The sequence below is a fragment of the Ostrea edulis genome, chromosome 8, assembly GCF_947568905.1.
Source record: "Ostrea edulis chromosome 8, xbOstEdul1.1, whole genome shotgun sequence".
NCBI lineage: Eukaryota > Metazoa > Mollusca > Bivalvia > Ostreida > Ostreidae > Ostrea > Ostrea edulis.
Genome location: NC_079171.1, coordinates 5879892 through 5893779, shown reverse-complemented (window position 1 = coordinate 5893779; position 13888 = coordinate 5879892). Strand labels below are relative to the sequence as shown.

Sequence of the window (13888 nt, the reverse complement as noted above, 5' to 3'; positions counted from 1 at the left end):
CGCTCACCTGAGTCACCTTGACTCATATTTGAAGACTTCCCATATATATATTAAAAATATATTTTTGTGTGTTTCATTATTTAGAAAGTGTATTTTTTACCTAATTTGGAACCAAGATTTAGATGGTTCCAAATTTGGTCATTAAAAATATATATTCTCCAAACCACTGCACATGCAAAAGGTTTTGTAAAGAATATGTAAAACAATAGAGGCATCCATATCAGCAGATATGCAGCAAAGTATATAATAGTTTCCAGATACATGTACACATTTATGACATTAAGCCATATTGTTGACAATTTAGTTTGACCGCCATTATATGTAGGGTCAGGCTAATAACAGGAAGTGGTCAACAGTATAGGGTAAAATCCGAAAAATACAAACAGGAGAGACATTCTGGAAACTTCATTATTAATATAATATTTACAAGATTATGGGTACAAATGCTGGTGAATTAATAATTCAGTATGTTCTATATGATATTAGACAATAAGTATTTCTTAGAAAAAGAAAAAGTCAATGATATCTATACAAGGTGTGACTTCCAATACATATTTAATGTTAAACAAGAGGTACTGTGAGCAATGCTCACTAAGGATACCCCCGCTTACCCCAATCTCCCAAAGGGTGTTGGTAATAGGTATAAACTACCTCTTTTCTGAGTGTAAAAAACAAATGGCAGGGTTTGACATTTACTTTTTTTAGCACTAGACCAGTCGGGCTACTTCAAATGATATTGAATAGACCTGACCTTACATCCACTAGCCCTGACCAACTTTCCAGAAAAAAAACCCTGGGGATTTCTTCATATATAAATACCTAATTTAAATGAAGTTTGAAATAAAAAGTATTTAATAGTCTCTAAAAAAAAAAAAAGAAAGTCTCGTAATTCAATTTGATGATTTTATTTTCAATTAAACGCATTTTCTGTTTCTTTAAATTCTATCCGGCGCAGAAATTCATTAAGTCCATTTCCTAAATAAAATTACCTCAACCGTTTTATTTTTTTTCTCTTTCATAAGCCCTGCTTTGTTTCATCCCAACCTTTTCCTTTCTTTTCTGTTCAACATGAACCAGTCCCTTTAACATTCAAAGTATTTGAATAAATGTCCTAAAACATCAATTCCGACAGCGACTAATACATTAGAACTGAAAATAAAGATTATGTCATCAATCGGTTCAAAATTGCTCGCAAACTCTTAACAGGTATTGGGGGGGGGGGGGGGGAGTTAAGAATAAAATATCTGATGGTTTAAAGTAAAGTTTCTTATTCATCTTTTCAACACGACCAGTCGGACTAGTTTATCGACATTTTACCCGACCGGACCTATCATTTAGTAGACTCGGTCGGTCGGACGTGCCTTAGTGTCAAACCCTGAATGGCATGACAAACCAAACCATATTGCTACTTCGATGTCCAGTGCGCATAACCATTGACCTTTTGACCCCAAAATCGATAGGGAACATCTTCATCCCATGGGTAGTCCATATGTTTGATATGGTGACTGTAGGTGGAAAGGATAACGCTTTAGAGCCCGGAAACCATATTGCTACTTCAATGTCCAGTGCGCTTGACCTTTGACCTTTTGACCCCAAAATCAATAGGGAACATCTTCATCCCATGGGTAGTCCATATGTATGATATGGTGACTGTAGGTGGAAAGGATAACGCTTTAGAGCCCGGAAACCATATTGCTACTTCAATGTCCAGTGTGCTTGACCTTTGACCTTTTGACCCCAAAATCGAGAAGGAACATCTTCATCCCATGGGTAGTCCTTATATATGATATGGTGACGGTAGGTGGAAAGGATAATGCTTTAGAGCCCGGAAACCATTGCGTCTACAGACGGATGGACAGACAGACGGACAACCCGATTCCAGAAAACCCCGCATGTTGTTGCGGGGGGTATAATAATGATTTATTTTATGATTTTAAATCAGATCTGAAATAAATCTCTAACCAAAAAATTGTTATTTGATTATTTTATGCATCTTTACCATTTTAATTTACTATGAGTGATTTTTCCCAATTTGAGGAAAATGTCGCTAATTTTTCCCAATTCAAAAGGAATTTTGAAAAACCAAAAAAATAACTGGTTCTTATCAGGTATGAAATAGTCTTCATCAGAACTTTAGAATTTTAAATTCAATTCATAAACATTTAGCATATATCCCAAAAGCCTATGGCTTTGGGCAACAAAGATCTGTTCTCAGATCGAACATTAACAGCTGTTGTCCTCGGATAACTAATGTTCTGTCTACTCCAGCAGTATGCAGACTAAAACTATATTAAGGGAGCGAGATTCAGATGGTTACCTTACTGACATAGTTATAGATCATAGGTAGAATTAATATTTAATTTGTTAACCACATTCTATATACATAAGGCCAAAAAAATATTTTTTAGTTCCAATTTCACCAATTATCTGACATAGTTATGAATCATAGCTAGACTTTAAGTTAACATTTTTTTTATTAACCACATATAAATAAGGCTAAAAAAATATATGTTGGTTTCCACTTTCACCTCAAAATTTTAAAGGATTGGTAGGTAGGTATATATTTTTTTATTTTCTAAGTTGAATTATTTTTTAATGAGTTAGAATTCTACTATGCATAAAATACAGTGATTATCTAGTAATCAAATAAAAGTTATATCATGAATCAAAACATTTCCTCCTCTGTTAGCCTAGCTAGGTTTTTAAAAGTTAAATACCTGAATTATTGTTCAGGAAGTTCTTCAATAAAAAATATGGTAGAGTTGAGAGTTCATGCATGAATTTTATCAAAATATGTTCAAATTTCTACAGCTGCATCGGTAGTGAAAAATGAGTCCCTCATATTCAATATGTTATATGATACAATCAAACGCATTGAAGTGGTAACATTTTTCTATCGTATGAAATGCTTGGAGCGCTGGTAATGACATGCCCACTTTTCCGATTCAAATCACAGGTAGCACATGGGTTTTACTGATAAGGAAGGTGTTCGAAAAGAGTAGAAATAAACACAATGAAAATAAGCCTAGTTTTTACGTAAATGTATTTATATGTATAGACATTTCCATGCAAAAATATATATAACACTGCGCATACATAATTGTCAAGTAACGTTGAGATATCCAGTGTAATCAGTGTTCGAAATTAATGATAGACCAAGTCTATGTCAAATGGCACTGGTCTATACCAACTGTAATCGAGATAGACCAAATTGTTTATGTCAATTTTCTAGATTTAAAGCAATAGAGTTATCCCAAAGGTCCTTGCATGGTCAGTCAACATCTGATAAACGGTATGAGGAAAGGAGGATATTGTGGAAATGGAAAGAAAATATGCTTTCTAAGAATATTAGAAGTGAATGAAAATGTTTTAAATTTGTGTTATTTTTTTAACAATGTTGCGGTCTATGCCAATACGTCAGTTTCGAGATAAGAGGTCTCCTGTGTAGGAGGTACATTTAGTAGAACTTTGAGGGCCTAAGTGGGACAGAGTGAACCTTCTGTCAGCTAGTGAGGAAGACGATAAAATGTATTTAAAGCGCCTTCTCTTTAAATATTTAAATGTTGGAAATACAAAATACTATTGAAAGAAATGTTTTACAAAAGCAGAAACATAAAAACAATGTCATATTTGAAAGTAATATCCTGGATATGATACCTACGACCAACAAATTTACATGATATAATAAGAATTCCATGTATTTAATTACTCCCTGAATACTTATCACTTACTTAGTTTGTGTATCAGTTGAATTCGGGGGATCAAACAGCCTGTGAGAGACTTACCTAGTACATTCACTTAAGCAGTGATGAATATTTGTCACACTCCCGCATGTAAACAAGTTGCTCCACACCTTACTATGTATGAGAGTTCTTCAAAGGGAAATAACTCGAACGTATCTCAAAACCGGCGTATTCGATGAGGTCTATGTCATCTTGTTTTGGCACAGACCCATGGTCTATACCAAGTTTTAAACCATTTCGAACACTGGGTGTTACGGTAAAACCCTCTGATATCGCTTTCTGAATTTCTTTCAATGCACGCGTTATTGCAAGTTTTGCACACAGCAACACGAGCCGAAGAAGAACAAAATGATCTGCCCATTAAAAAAAGAAAACTGTAATACCATATTTGAGATTTTGCGTATATCTGACATTTGAGGTGTTTCTGAAAGAATATCGAATTTCATATAAAATATTTAGAAATAGGAGTCAGCGATGAGTTAGTATCCGCCTATTGCATTTGCCTGTAAACAAGCGTTTGACAAAAAACAAGTATTACAAAAATTCAAATTCAAATTTTCAATATACAAATTGTTAGATGGTGATGAGCAAAACTAAGTATTTTTATTCATTTAACTATCTGTTATAATAAAAACAGAAGAAATTTGCCAAGTTGATTTTCAATCCACTTAACATATAAACATATTCTCCTTTGCATAGTCCCTTTCATATTCTTAATAAAAATACGTTTGTAAAAGTATTCATTTATGTACGAAATGAGGATGAAACTAAGTGGATTTTAAATCAATTCCGAAACAGCACATTAATATTGGAATTCCAATCCAATGCTTTCCAATCGTCCGCGATGAGTTAGTACCCAGTTTCACCGTCTTCAATTTGAGTATGTTACAAGAAATCATTAATACATCATCGGGTAGATAAAGCAGGGCAAGATAGACACTGTAACACGACACATTCTTTGAAGTGTGAATGCCACTAGTCATTCATAATGTTCAATACGAGCATTCATCGGGCGGTACTCGCGGGATGGAGAGGAGCTCTGAAAGAACTTTTTAATTTGCTTGCTAGGGAGTTTTTTAACTTGCAAAGAACTGTTTCATATTTAACATCCCTTACTTACTGTTTAGACCAAAATAAGTAGGGGGTGGGTGAAACGATACGCTTACGTACACATTAAAGGGGACTTGAGACCCCCCCCCCCCCCCTGTATTACTGGAATTAGGCCAGTGATGTGTACATATTTCCTCATTGACTTGAATGTTCATAAAATTTCACATGGTCTTAATGATATAAGGGATGTAACCGAATTATTGTTTACCTATAGTTCTGTGAAAATGGGCGTGTCATTGCAGCAATGCTTAACATCAAATGTCCAATAGAAAGCTCGTAACATTCCGTATCAAAGAAAAATTTTACCACTTCAATGCGTTTGATTGTATATACTTGTGACTTAAATAAACACAGTGATCCAAATTCACAATGGATCTTTGTGTGCTATCAAAATAAAGTTTGAGGGAAAATATATATTAATTTTATTACACCCTAATTTTGACTTACATGTAGCTGTAAACAGAAACACAACAATTTATATTTTTGGCCTATAATGGTACTCACCTGCCCTTAGTACTTCCTCAATATCTGTAGACTGCAGTTTTTCCTTAACATCAGGCCGAAGTTGTCCCACTTCTTTTAGGAAAGGTTCGAAAGCGTTTTCTTTGGAATACAAAATACTTATCAAACATTTGACTTTGTCTCTGTCTGTTTTCTCAGCATTCACACGCTGCATGTCATCATGATCGATAATGCATTCTGTGAACAGGTTATCCACGACATCATCAGTGCACAGTTCGTCCACCAGATAAGAATAATTTATCTGTATCTTGAGCTTTTCCTCAGAGTTCATTGTTTGTATATGCTGAAGAAAAAATAATTGCAGTAACTGTAAATGGGATTAAGGCCACACCAATTTGTAAAATAGTTCTTCGGATTTTCAAACAAAACTAGAACTGTCCTAATGGGACTAATACCCCCCGCGGGGCATATAAGATGATGGGATATATTTAATGCAAGCACATTGGATATTTTCACATTATCTACAGGGCAATCAATGTGAATGCAGAAGTGTATATTCTACAGTACAGCAGTACATGAAATATTAAAAATATGCTTAATATAAACAATGAATACTATTTGGCACATTTTAGGCTGTATGATTGCAAATCCCTGGTCAACTCTTCTAGTCTTTAGTTTATATTCACTTTGTTAAAGATCATTATGTTATGCCAACTTTACTTTGTCATTGATTTTGTCAGTAAATAAATGACATTAGTATATATAGAAGATGTGCATAAAGTTTGAATGAAATATGTCCAGCGGTATTAGAAATAAACTTCGGACAAATTGCGTCTACGGACAAACGGACGGACGGATGAGAAGAAATGTAGTTGAACTTCATTGTTGAACTTCTTTCCACTTCTTCAATTCCTGATTGACTTATGGGCGTAAAACGGTATTAGAAATAAACTCTGGACAACTTGTGTCTATTACTACAAGAACAACCAAACCAGAAAATGTCCGTAACTTCCATAACTGTTAAAATATTTCAATGAAAATAGAAGATGCACAACTACATTATATATATATAAGATGAGAATAAAGTTTCAATTTAATCAAATCTGTTCAACGGTATTAGAATTAAACTCTGGACAAAGTGCGCAACCCCCCAAATGAAAAGAAAATGTGCATAACTTCTATAACTGTTAAAATATTTCAATGAAAATAGGAGATGCACAACTACATAATATAAAGATGTGTATAAAGTTTGAATGAAATATGTTCAGCGGTATTAGAAATAAACTTCGGACAAATTGCGTCTACGGACAAACGGACGGACAGATGGACAAAGTGATTCCAGTATACCCCCCCCCCCCAAACTATGTTTGCGGGGGGTATAAAAAGTGAGGCGAGAGGGCGAAATTATTTTACAAATATTATTTTTTATTTTGGAGATAAAAATCATGAGGCGAGCGAATACAAGAAATATTAATAATTTTAATTGAATTAAGTGTGATTTTAAAAAGCGAGCGCTTAAAAATAAAGATCTAAAGTAATCAGATATCATTTGTTTACCACGTGAACTTAACATATTTCAATTTTGTTGATATAGTTTACAATAAATATGAAGTATTTCAGGTTTCAAAGACTTCATTTTCTTCATGCCTAATACATGTACTTTGCAAAAGTAATTCATAAGATCTTTTTAAAGAATTTTATATAGTGATGAAACGATTGTCGGTCGTTCAGAGACCTACGATGCTACTAATCGATTACAAAATAAAAGTCGCTGACATCGTTGACCAAACAAAATCCGGAAATCACTTCAACTTTGTTCAAATTTTATTTTCTGTATGTCAAACCCGATCAAAAATAAGCAAACAAAATGGCGGGAGAAAGGAAGGACGGTAACAACAATGACATTCAACAGTCAAATAAAGGAGCCTATCTCTGATGTCTTTGATACATTGAGATTATAGATAAATTCCATCACTTGATATATTGGAATCCTGATTTATTTACCTGTGAACAAATGAAACAAAAAAGAATTCAAATGTTGTTTCCATACATTTAATGATTCTGGTACATCTAATTTGAGGGGAAAACACTTAAATGCCAATTCCGATTATAATCGATTACTTGTGTCCGATTATTGTCGATAATCGATTATGGTTTTTGGTCCGATTGCCCATCACTAATTTTATATTAGTTTCACAGTGATCCAAGTTGCGAGTAAAACCGTCGCATTTGCGACCAGAAAATTGTTTTTGCGACTAAATATTAAAATTAAGTCGCATTTTTGCGAGTGCACAAAATTCGGACTTCCAGTGAAATTTTATCGTCGGGATCGGAGGTTTGAATAAATATTTTTCAGTCTCTGTCAAAACAACATTTTAAAGCAATCAAGAATGGCGGAAAAACAAGGTTTAGAGGATGCATGTACGGGGGTTGCTTTTTTTTATTGAAAGATATCAAATTAAAAACACAACTTGCAAGTTTTATTTACAAATTATTTTACCATGGTGAGTAGAAAAATTGTAATTGGCGACTAGAAATTTTAAAATAGCGACCAGAAATATTTCTAGGTTGCCATTTCGCGACCTGATACCAAATGTGACTTGGAGCACTGTTTCATTTCAACAAACTTTCGATTCAGATCTTTGCATATTGCTATAGGGACACGTCCAATTTTGAAATCTCCAATGTATCGATTTTCGTGTTTTCTTGAATTTTAATAGAACGCACATAATTAATAATCACCAGAAACCTTTTGTGAATTTGTCGATAACTGTCAATCTGATTTACAATAGTCATCAGTACCACTTGCTTGAGATCGCAATTAAAAACTGAGACCCATGTCACAGCAAGTGTGGAACGATAAAGATCGGCCTCCCTGCTCAATGACCATAAGCCCTGAGCATAGGCCTAAATTTTGCAGCCCTTCACTGCCAATGGTAACGTCTTCATATGAGTGAAATATTCTCAAGAGATACTTTAAACAATATATAATCAATCAGTCGTACCCTGTCGATGTTTTAAAAAGAGTGGCATCGAATAGCACTTCAAAATTTTCTTCGGCTTCCAATCCGATTGCAGTATAAGGAACAACTTATAATCCAGTGTTATGAAGTAGCGTGTATATTAAGATAGATATCATGAATAACTTGAAACACCGTATTACACTGTTAGAAAAATTTTCGAGAGCCCGCGATTCTGTCATTTCTCAGACACATGCTGCACAGGGTTGGGCGGTTAAAACCGGTGGTTTTAACCGTCTCGGTCAATACTCCCCAAGTGGTCAATTGTGATTTAAACTGTCCATTTTCCTATTTTTGTACATTTCTTGCAAAGATAAAGTCTTTCCATTTTATGGATTAATTTTTTATTAATATTTTTCATTAAATAATCAAATGTAATTTCATAACTTTAATATATTTGGTTTGCTGAAACTGACCGAAATATCTTCCATACCTACCAGAGGGTCACAGTTCTATATAGAGTTGACAGGTGTTAATAAGCATAGGCTGGGACCAAAGATGACCAGTGTGCCTGTTATTGTTATGAAAACATCACCAACCCACCCCCTCAAATGTTTATTCAACAGTTAAAATGAAGATTGATGAAACAATACTCAGGGTTCGAAATTACCTCATGTCCGTAAGTCCGAGACTAGTAAAAAAACATGTCGGACTAGTAAACTCTCTATAGCACTAGTCTGTACGGACTAGTGAAAATCCGGAAATCAATCTTGAATTGGTTAAGATTTTAGCAAGATTTGTCTGAGTCTCTTAGATTACCTGCATGGTAAGTGTTTGCGTGACTATGACATCCTGATCTTCCAAACACATGGAGTGCATTCAAGACCGCCGTTCTTCGAACGAGCACAAATTCCTACCGATTCTAAACTCCGCATCACGAAAACGGGTTTGAGGTGCAAGAACTGCAAGTAGTGTGATCTAAGAACAAGCACGTTAAACTTTGTGCACACATGTTCTCGTCATTCATGACTCTAAGACAGGAGTTCGTAACACTATGGCTCATGGCTTGCATGGTCAATCGAGTGAATTTTAGTGACTTTATTGATAAAATTTCGAACTCCTATGACTCTTAAGAACTGAGCACGAAAACAACGGGAACGTCGATCTCGCACGTACTTATGGACGTTTATAAAAGGATTAACTCGGAGGTTACTGTATACTTCTGAAGACCTTGAATGCAAAATAAAGTATGGTGGTCTTTTTCTTCTGTAGGTGTCAGAAACTGAATTGCTTGCAACTGTGATGTGTTTGATTTCATTAATTACTATTGAATAAAATTAAGATCATTAAATATGATATACTTGTTTGCCCAACTATCTATTTTGTATTGCTTATAGGAGTTATGAGATTGATCACTGTTCGTTATCTTCACCTTTCATGCTGGACGGACTAGTGAAATGCTTTGCGGACTAGTGAACATCAATAGTGACTAGTCCGTACGGACTAGTGCTTGAAAAAGTTAATTTCAAACCCTGATACTTATAGGTGGTTCTTGTTAAACTAAGGAACTTTCACATCTTTCCCATTTCAACAGAGTCATTTATACATTATTTATTTAATATTATGACTTAAAAGTATATTATAAACTGAATACTTTAACTGATAGTGCATGTTATGAATTGCAGTATTTACCATAATGGTCATTTAAACATTTAAAGGGACTGATTCACGATTTTACCTAAAATTTTGTTTTTCACTTTTAATGATCAAAATCTACTGTCTAATGTGTTTGAAAGATTTCAAATGAAAATTAAGGTTATACATCATCACAGAAGCTCATTTTAGAGAGTTTATTATTTGTTTTATAAACAAAGATGCGATATGATATTGTTTATGAAATTTTAAAATGTGTCTTCTAAAAGTTAAAATTTGTGATTACGCAAAATTAAGATGAATTATATTACAAAATCAATATTTCACCTGTTTGTTTGTTTACATAAAAAGACTTGAGTCTTTGTAAATACATTACACAGATTTAAGGGTAAAATATTGCTTTCATCCTTGCATTCAGAAGGTCAAAATTTTGGCTGTCAACATAAAATGAGTTATATTTTTAATGTTTAACATCAAAAATGAAAAATATTTTGATCAAAAATCGTGAACCAGTCCCTTTAAAATAAATAACACAGACTATAATGACCAAGTAATCTTCAATCGACCAGTATTAGCCAACATTGACCAGTATTGACCGGTTTTAAATAGTATTGACCACCGGCCAAGTCAATACTCATATTGACCACTTTTTTGCCAACCCTGCAGTGACATGCATCAAGGTAGTTTGAGCGCTTGTTGTAAAAAGTCGAAAATATTTTACGCAGGTATTTTTGGACACGCGGGTGGATGTTATTTTTTGATAATACCAAAATTTGGATTTATTACAAATAGAAGCGGCGAATCCGATGAACTAGATTACAAATTGGCATGGCCTAAGCCCTTTTAAAAACAAGAGATGTTTGTAAAACACATATGCTCCCCATGGTGCAAAATTGAAAAGGGTTATACACACACACATCATTTAATTGAGAGTAATATCATCAATTCAAAATATTGAGCAGACAATATCTTCCTATGTCAAGAGTGGATTGACCATGTGACCTAAAAATCAATAGGGGTCATATTCTCTTGAAGATGTACCAGTGTATCAAGTTTGATGTCTGTCAAGCAAAGGGTTCTTGAGATATTTAACGGACAGTATTTTCCTATGTCCAGTTTGACCCTTGACCTTTGACCATGTGACCTCAAAATCAATGGGGGTCATCTTCTTCTGAAGATGTACTGGCATACCAAGTTTCATGTCTGTCAAGCAAAGGGTCAAGCAAAGGGTTCTCTAGACATTGAATGGTCAGTATATTCCTATGCCCAGTTTGACCCTTGACCTTTGACCATATGACCTTAAAATCAATTGGGGTCATCTACTCCTTAGGATGTACCAGTGTGCCAAGTTTGATGTCTTTCAAGCAAAGGGTTCTCAAGATATTGAGTGGACATTATATTCCTATGTCCAGAGTAGATTGACCCTTGACCTTTGACCTGAAAAACAATAGGGATTCTCTTCTACTCATAACTAACCCACATATGAAATATCATTATCATCAAGTGAATGGTTCTCAAGATAGTGAGCTGACAACACATGGTCTACAGACCGACCGACAGGTGCAAAACAATATGCCCCCTCTTTTTCAAAGGGGGGCATAAGAATACCCTCACTGGTTTTTATAAGTTCTATTATAATAACCAGTAAGGGTATTTTTTTAAAGGGCTTATTTTGAATTATTTGGGATTTTATGGGTATGCAAGATGTTGTTGACATGTACTAGAAATATTTTCAAGAAAAAAATAATTAAATCAATTCATGTAGCTTATTCGGAAGGTGTGTGTGTGTCCTGAACCCAAGCACCTGCGGATGATCTTAGACTCTCATCAAAACCTGAACAGACGGTGTGACGTCAAAATTATTGATTTTTGTGGTCTTCAATACAAAAGAGTTACACATCATGGCAGCCTCTATAGATGCGGGAATTTCAATTTTTGACGTTTTCAAATTAGTCCTGAAGCTTATCAAAGCCATATATCAACAGAATTGTGTGACAAATCATTATCATAATATGTTTTACGGCGTGACCGTGTTTGAGGGCGAAGCAAACAAATTATGGCATTAGTATCTATATCCAAAACAGAACGAAAACAACCCGAAGTTAGCACGAGGACGGAGCTGTATCAAAGCATCCTAATTTTGAATATATTGAACGCGGGAAATATAACGCAATTGATGTAAATAGTACATTGTGACGTCATATTCAGCGTCGTTATTTAGCAAATTTACAAACATTGCGTTTGAACCACAACAACAAACATGGCGTTAATGGTGGAGTGATTATATATGATTAAGAAAATAAGATTTACATGCTTTTACGAATTTTATGTAACATCTCAGAACGACGTGAACTAGGGTAGACGAGATTCAAAATGGAGAAATACATGTCCATGCGATAGTATTCGAATCAACGCCATTAGTACCAAAATTTTCAAGTTCCATAGGTATGGTTTAATTTTTCATTGTTTTCTTATATTTTCCTTTTAAACATGTATATATGTGTTACCTATAGGGAAAGCTGCGCTCTCACGGCCCTCGGGCCGTGAGAGGGCTTCGCCCTCTATTATTAATCCTATCATTTATCATGTAAAAATCTTCTGGGTTGCCTTTCCCTTTAAATTTGAAAATTTTAGGGGGGGGGGGGGCTTAAATCCCCCACTGAAATGAGAGTTGTTATAACGTAGGTTAACATAGTTAAACAACAACTTAACAGGAATGCTATCAATGTGTATTTCTAAATTCATGGATTAATGTTATTGCATAATTATCAGACGTAGATATGTCACTCTTGATTTTAAAACGAATCTCGTTTTAAAATGCATTCCGATTTACTCCCAGGAATTCATTTTTTTTTTAAAAATAAAATGAAATATTACAGATACAAACAATTAATATATTAAAAAGACACTTTGAATTATCATCACCTGATAGAAATGATGACGCACAATTGTATAAACACATTTTCCATCTCCTAGGATTTTAATAACTCTATAGTCATTCTCTCTCTCTCTCTTTCTCTTTTTTTAGCGAACCAAAGGGGGGAGGGTGCAACCCGTAAGCTATCCTCTAGATCCGCCACTGATCAGAAGCTAGGCTTTGTAATAATAGAAACAGGGTCATAGGCTGTAGCTGATCACTACATGTAAAATATTGAAACAGACCAGATAGATCTACATGTACATATACATTCGCAAAGCTCAGTGGTTGTTTGTTTGAAGACTTTTATTGATAAAACATTAAAACTATAGATCTATATCAATATGTGAATAGAATAGCCATACAACTAGTTTCCTGTAGACTATCTACTTTCATTTGGGAGAAAATCCAACGGGCTAGACCGGGATTCGAACCCTCTACTCAGATGCTTTACCCGGATAACCGCTACATTACATTTCATGAATGGTGAGTATTCGTTAACATGTCTATAACAGTCAAAACTTAGCCTAATGTTATTGGCTATGGTTTATATGCCAACTTTTTTCGGCCGACTTTGTCTAGTTTTTTGTTTTTGTTTACAGTCTTTGCTGCTTCGATATTCAGTCTGCGAAATCTACTTATTGTACATCAACTAGCCTAGACATTTAACTTGCATTTCATAAATAATTAGGCCTACCGTTAAGAGGGAGCCATTTCCTTCGTGCTTTCGGTTTTGATTCTACGAACATGACCGACTTCTCTGTCTTCAGCAGTGACGTGACTTCCCGTGTGTTTTTAAAAAAAGAATATAAGAGCTGTGAGCCTAATCGATGGCTATTTTTAGTGCAGAATTTATGCAATTTAATTTTGTATGCTCATTTGAAAGAGGTTATAATTCAAACGCAACCAAGGTTAGACCATCGCTCATTCTATCTTTCGGTGCGCATTACGAAAATAACAAAATGACGGGTGTTGCTAAAACGCGGAACGGAAGACGGAACGGAATGGAATTAAGAATTAGAATGATTAAATTAATGTAGATA

At 34.6% G+C, this 13888-nt stretch overlaps 1 protein-coding gene across 1 annotated transcript in view; it reads right to left on the bottom strand.

Moving 5' to 3' along the window:
• Positions 1–13568, bottom strand: part of LOC130049849 (sterile alpha motif domain-containing protein 9-like) — a 43331-nt gene extending 29763 nt beyond the window's left edge. Inside the window, 2 exon segments of the mRNA XM_056148032.1 lie at positions 5358–5658; positions 13543–13568. Coding sequence (XP_056004007.1) covers positions 5358–5646 — 289 coding nt within the window. The 5' untranslated portion in view covers positions 5647–5658; positions 13543–13568.
• Between the last annotated feature and the right edge of the window lie 320 nt (positions 13569–13888).